Source organism: Eurypyga helias, unplaced genomic scaffold (genome assembly GCF_000690775.1).
Source record: "Eurypyga helias isolate BGI_N326 unplaced genomic scaffold, ASM69077v1 scaffold11139, whole genome shotgun sequence".
Classification (NCBI taxonomy): domain Eukaryota; kingdom Metazoa; phylum Chordata; class Aves; order Eurypygiformes; family Eurypygidae; genus Eurypyga; species Eurypyga helias.
The window spans coordinates 18,809-24,037 of NW_010271459.1; the positions used below are offsets into that span (position 1 = coordinate 18,809).

Below are 5,229 nucleotides of genomic sequence, written 5' to 3' on the forward strand. Positions count from 1 at the left end.
AAGAGACGTTATTAAAGTGATCTGTCTCTCCAAATGCACTTGAAGACTCTGATTAGTTAGCTCAAATATTAAACAGCATCTCTGTTCTACATTTTTAAATATTAGAGTTAAGCATGCAGAAAATCTAGAGGAAAGCTTAAATGTGTGCTTTCATGGCTGAAATGCAGCCTACAGAAAGATTTATACTTTACAGCTCACTGCTTATGCGCTGGGAGAAGCTACTTTTGTGGCACAAATACCCTTCTTTGTTGCTTACCAATACCCGTATTCAGCTACACAAAGGACAGCTGTTGTAAAAAATATTAGTATGCAGATGCTCTGGTGTTTTGTTAATGCATTTAATTAAGTACAATAGCTCTTTTGTTTGTTTTTCTTTTTCTGTCCTTGAATGGATTTGTATTATGGTATAGAATCTAGGGTTAGAGTTGCTATTTAAAACATTTTGCAGTTTGGGAACATGTCATATACCCATGTTAGTTACTTTCTCTTTCATTCTGTTCAGAAAAATCAGTTGGGCACTTCAATAGTTTCTAGTAAGTTTGAAAGCATCTTTCCAGGAGAACCCAAATCCCAAGTTACCAGCAAATATTTTCCTTTTCTCCACTGATGAGGTCTCCAGCAGCAATTAGCATTGGTTAAATAACTGTATTCCCAAGGAATACTTTCACACACTTTAGCCAAAGAAAACTTTCTTGAAGCTCCCTAACACTTCCTAGGTAGTTTTCAGAGAGCAACATCACAAAATGTCCCACAGCAACGCTGCACACAATTATTTCAAAATCAGTCTCAGCCCCAGAAGAGTACCTTTTGGAGCCCTGTGGGTGGGCGAATTGTACACAATGACTGTGTCAAGTCTAAATTTGGGCTGGTGAATCAGCAAAGTGCTTGAGCCCAGAGGACTCTGAAAAGGCAACGCTGTTTGCCAGATCCTCTGCAACAGGGACCAAGTCAAACGGGGATGTAATGAGGCAATCGGAAGACCCTAGAGGGAACATGTGACTAACCATAACTTACTCCTGAAAAAATTCTGAGCCCCGTTAACTCCAAAAACTGTTTCTGACGCGGAGGGAATGTGTGGGAGGTGTCTGCTCTGAAGGTTGCTTCTCAAGCTGTGACCTGCTAATACGCTTTTGGTGTTCCTTGGAGGCAAGGTGAATTTCTCAGCCGGTGCCATTCCCTGTAGAACAGTGGGAATAATGGTACAGACTGTAAAAAAAACTCCATAAATCCTTTTGTCCCTGACAGAAGGAGCTACTACAGGTTAAGTGTGCTGCAGCTGTTTCTTCTCAGGTATTTTACTGCTTCCATCAGAACCCGACTGCGGAGAAGGCAGCCAACCTTTCACTTCTACCACAGAGCTCTGCCTCAGAGCATTTCTTGGCTGGAAGCTCATCAGTTTCTGATAATGGGTTTTGTCACTTTTCACAAGCACTAAATGCAAATCAGACAGTTTTGCTCCAGGCCTTCATCAGTACGCCGAGTGCCAGGATCCTACGTGGAAAAAAAACTGTTGGGGAGCCCAAGCACAAACTGCAGTTCAGTGTCCTCACTTCAAAAAGGCAGAGAAGAACTGAAATAGTAAAAAAAAAAAACCAAACCCACCCCTCCCCTCACGGTGCTGGTTTGCTGGGTATTGAAGTTACAGCGAGGGATTCCAAACAGGGACAGAACCTTTAGGTAGAAGAGCTCTGACAACGCAGAGAGGGAACGTGCCCTTGAGAAGGCACAGCCCTGCGATGTCGCTTTAATTACTTCTCCCCCGCCCTGCTTTGGAGAAAAATGGCACGTTTTAGAGTTGCGGTCTTGAAGGGAAAGTCTGGGAATTCTGGTTGTTCACGGTAAGCCTCCCACATAAATAGAGTTAGTTTGGGTTGTGCTTCCAACAACCTATTGATCTACTTACAAATATGTTTAATTAAAAAAAAACACCTAGAACCACGGCAAACTTTGTGTGAGAACGTCATCCCGGTTTCGGTTCCAAGATAGCTTAATGTTCTTCACGGCTGGTCGGGAACACAGTTTCGTTACAACTGCACATATTACGGGGTTTGTATGAAACGAGCATCTCGAGGCAAGGGGGAGAAAGCGGCATTGTTCCGGGGCTGTTTTTCACAGGCCTGTATTCATATCTCATCCTTGTTGTTTGCAGGAGAGGCAGATGTGAACCAGAACAATGGGACCTCCACGAAGAGCCCAGCGGTGACAGACTCCAAAGGCACAGCAGACCCGAAGAATGCCTGGCCTGAGGCCAACCCAGCTGACACGACTGGTCGCCCCCACTTGATCCGCCTCTTTTCCCGAGATGCCCCAGGAAGAGAAGACAACACCTTCAAAGATCGGCCCTCAGAGTCAGACGAGCTACAGACCATCCAAGAGGACAGTGCAGCAGCTTCAGAGAACTCGGATTTGATGGCTTCGCAAAAACGCTCCTCGTTCCGGCACGGATCAAAAATGGCATCTGCCAGCACTACAGACCATGCCAGACACGGATCGCCGAGGCACAGAGACTCGGGTCTACTTGACTCGCTGGGCAGATTTTTTGGAGGCGAAAGACACGTTCCCCGGCGGGGCTCGGGCAAGGTGAGCTCTGAGGAATAGCGAACTGCACAGCTGCGGCAAAATAAAGCACAGTTAATCAGGAAGGGGGGGACTGAGAGGAAGGTGTAACTGCTAGAACACAAGAGTTGATTTAGCCGGAGGCGGTACTTGCAGATGTGTAATGTAATGCTTGGCTTTAAGCTGCAAACAACAACAACAACAACAACAAAAAAAAAGAGCATAGAGCTGGGAAAGGAGAGGAGCTGCTCTGGGTACTAACAAGGAGTATTAGAAATCCGTGCGGCTCTAGAAACATTCCCGAGAGGAATTTTCCCCGAACATTTGCTGTGTGGTACATTGTGTGTGCTGTGCCTCTCAGAGAAACTTCAGCCTGCTTTTGTGTGTTGTTCTTAAATGTGTGCGAGTCGGAGCTGGATGAGAGCAGTGAATGCAGGACAGTCTCCAGCTAGCCCGGCGCTGAGCGAGGGACGGGCTTGGGAACAGACGTTAGGAAGAAGGGCTGCGGCCGGATTCTCAGCCTGCTTGTGCAAGAGCCTGCTTTAAGGCTGGCTGCCAGCACTGCTGAGGAGATGGCTTGACAGATACTATCCCGAATCCCAGGGGAACTAACCAGCCCAGCTGCTTTATTCTGGCAAGGAGCGGAGGTTTCTATTCAAAGCATTTCGTCTTGGAAGTTGTGTAACAAACCGTTTCTTCCTTATGAATCGGAAAAGAAGGTATTGATGAGAGGGCGTTACTTGAGTTCTTGCCTTTCCAGGATTAACCCGCCTCCGCTGATGAGTGGTGCGGTGGTGTGTTAGTGTGCTGTCATTTCAGGGGCAAAGTTTAAGACGTTTTCGCTCTACCCCTTGCCATCTACCTGATAAGCGGGGTCTTGCGTTTGCGTGTCCACGCGCTACCTGAGCGTTTGAACGTGGAACTCCTGTTGGGCTGTAAAACCTCTGCTTTCGCTGCGTAGATTGTCTGATGCTGTTGCTCAAGTTGCAAAAAGCAGTGCTCGCTGTTGCTGGCCGGGCCCAAATGTTCCACTGCCCTTTGACAAGCTTTGCTGCCTGCCCAGCCGTTCCAGCGGGCGACGCGTGCCGGGCTGGGTTAGCACGTGCAGCTTTCCCCAGCCGGCTGTCTCGCAGCGTGGCCCCGGGCTGCGGTACCTACGCTGCCATGTGGTTTAGAGCTGGTCTGCGATGGCAGGACAGCCGCAGGCTGGCCGCGTACCTCACGGCTCCACGCTCGGAAGCGCAGCACGTAACAGCCCTTCCCTCAAGAGCTGTTGCAGCGTACAGCCCGCCGGGTGAAAAACGTGCTTGGAGCTTAAAGCTGGGCGCTTCTCAGGCCTGGCAGCCCGTACTAAGCGAGCTGGGAGGTTGGTCTTTTTTTGTTTCTCACTTAGGAAACTGGGGTCTGTCAGGCTTACGACAAAGCTTTAGCCACACCACCGTCCTTTCTGTAGGTACGTAATGTCCATGGACACAACGAGCCGTTGCTGTGAGAACCAAGAAACCCACTTTTCTTAGTTTTATGCAGATGTCCGGGACTGTTCCCTGCGCTGCTGTTTTCTGGAGCCTGGTTGGCTGGCTCAGCTCTTGCCGGTTGATTCACGTACCGTGTCGGTCGATAGTGAAAACAGCATAGAAAATGCTCTTTGTGTATTAAGGAAACAACCCCCAAACCTTAGGTTCTGCCTGCAGAATCTGCAGAGGTCTGTCCGTTCTTGCTTAGCAATAAAACCAACCAACCAACTCACTTTGTAGTAGCGACGGGTGAAAAAAAGGCTGCAGGCGGTGCAGATTCTGTACTTTTCGGCCGTCGGTGCGAACGCAGTCGTTAGGGTTCTCGGCGGCTCTCTGCGTCGTTACGCGTCAGAGGAGGGGACGCCATCTCTCTTGCCTCTGCTGCCGTTCAGTAAACTGCTGCTTCGAAGCAACTTGGTGTCTGCAAAACAGGACGGAGTTACGGACAGGGCTAATGTTTTTTAACCTAGCAGAAGCAATGTTTTGGTTTTTTTTTTTTATGAACACCACTGCATCTGACGTTAGAGGGACTTGCAGATCCCAGCTGGGAGCGCAGAGAGGTTTGGTTATGTTGGCAGAAGTCAGGCACACGAGGACTCCCAGTGCCAAAGCATCTCCTGCGCCATTCCACGCGAGGACGGTGCTGATGCACGGGAGTGTGTCCTGGGATGCTCTGTCGTAGGAGGGTTTCAGTGCGGGAAATACCGAGCAAGTGCCACAGGAGCTTGTGCCAGCTAGTATGCATTGAGCCTTCGGATCAATGCCTTTTGGTTTCTCGTCCCAAGGAAGGCCCGTGGCGTCATTTATTTAGGCCCGTGTGTGGGTCTTGATGGCCAACAGTCCTGCTTGGGCCTAAAACCTGAACAGCTGTCGCTGAGTTTTGCAGAGTGTCGGAGCGCTGACAGGTGCTGAAGGTGTTCCTGGAAGAGCTGAAGTAGAATAAAGCCCCTCGGCACTTTTCCAGACTCCACTAAGTACAAAGTCTAATAGATACCATGAAAAGCACCTTAAAGGCTGAATTTCAGAGGCCCGAAATTGAGCAGTTCCAGGGCTGCGCTGTTGATTTGCTTATTTCTGATGAATTTTTGAAGCCTTTCAGAGCAATCCCGCAGCTGCCTTTCTCGCGACCCTCCTTTTTCAGCCAGCCTGTGCCCTGGTG

At 49.0% G+C, this 5,229-nt stretch overlaps 1 protein-coding gene across 2 annotated transcripts in view; it reads left to right on the forward strand.

Annotated features, from left to right (window-relative positions):
* Positions 1 to 2,351: 2,351 nt before the first annotated feature.
* Positions 2,352 to 5,229, forward strand: part of MBP (myelin basic protein) — a 19,555-nt gene continuing 16,677 nt past the window's right edge. For both annotated transcript variants that reach the window (XM_010158830.1, XM_010158829.1), the window contains exon 1: positions 2,352 to 2,580. In XM_010158830.1, coding sequence (XP_010157132.1) covers positions 2,410 to 2,580 — 171 coding nt within the window. In that variant the 5' untranslated portion in view covers positions 2,352 to 2,409. The remainder of the gene's footprint in view (positions 2,581 to 5,229) is intronic.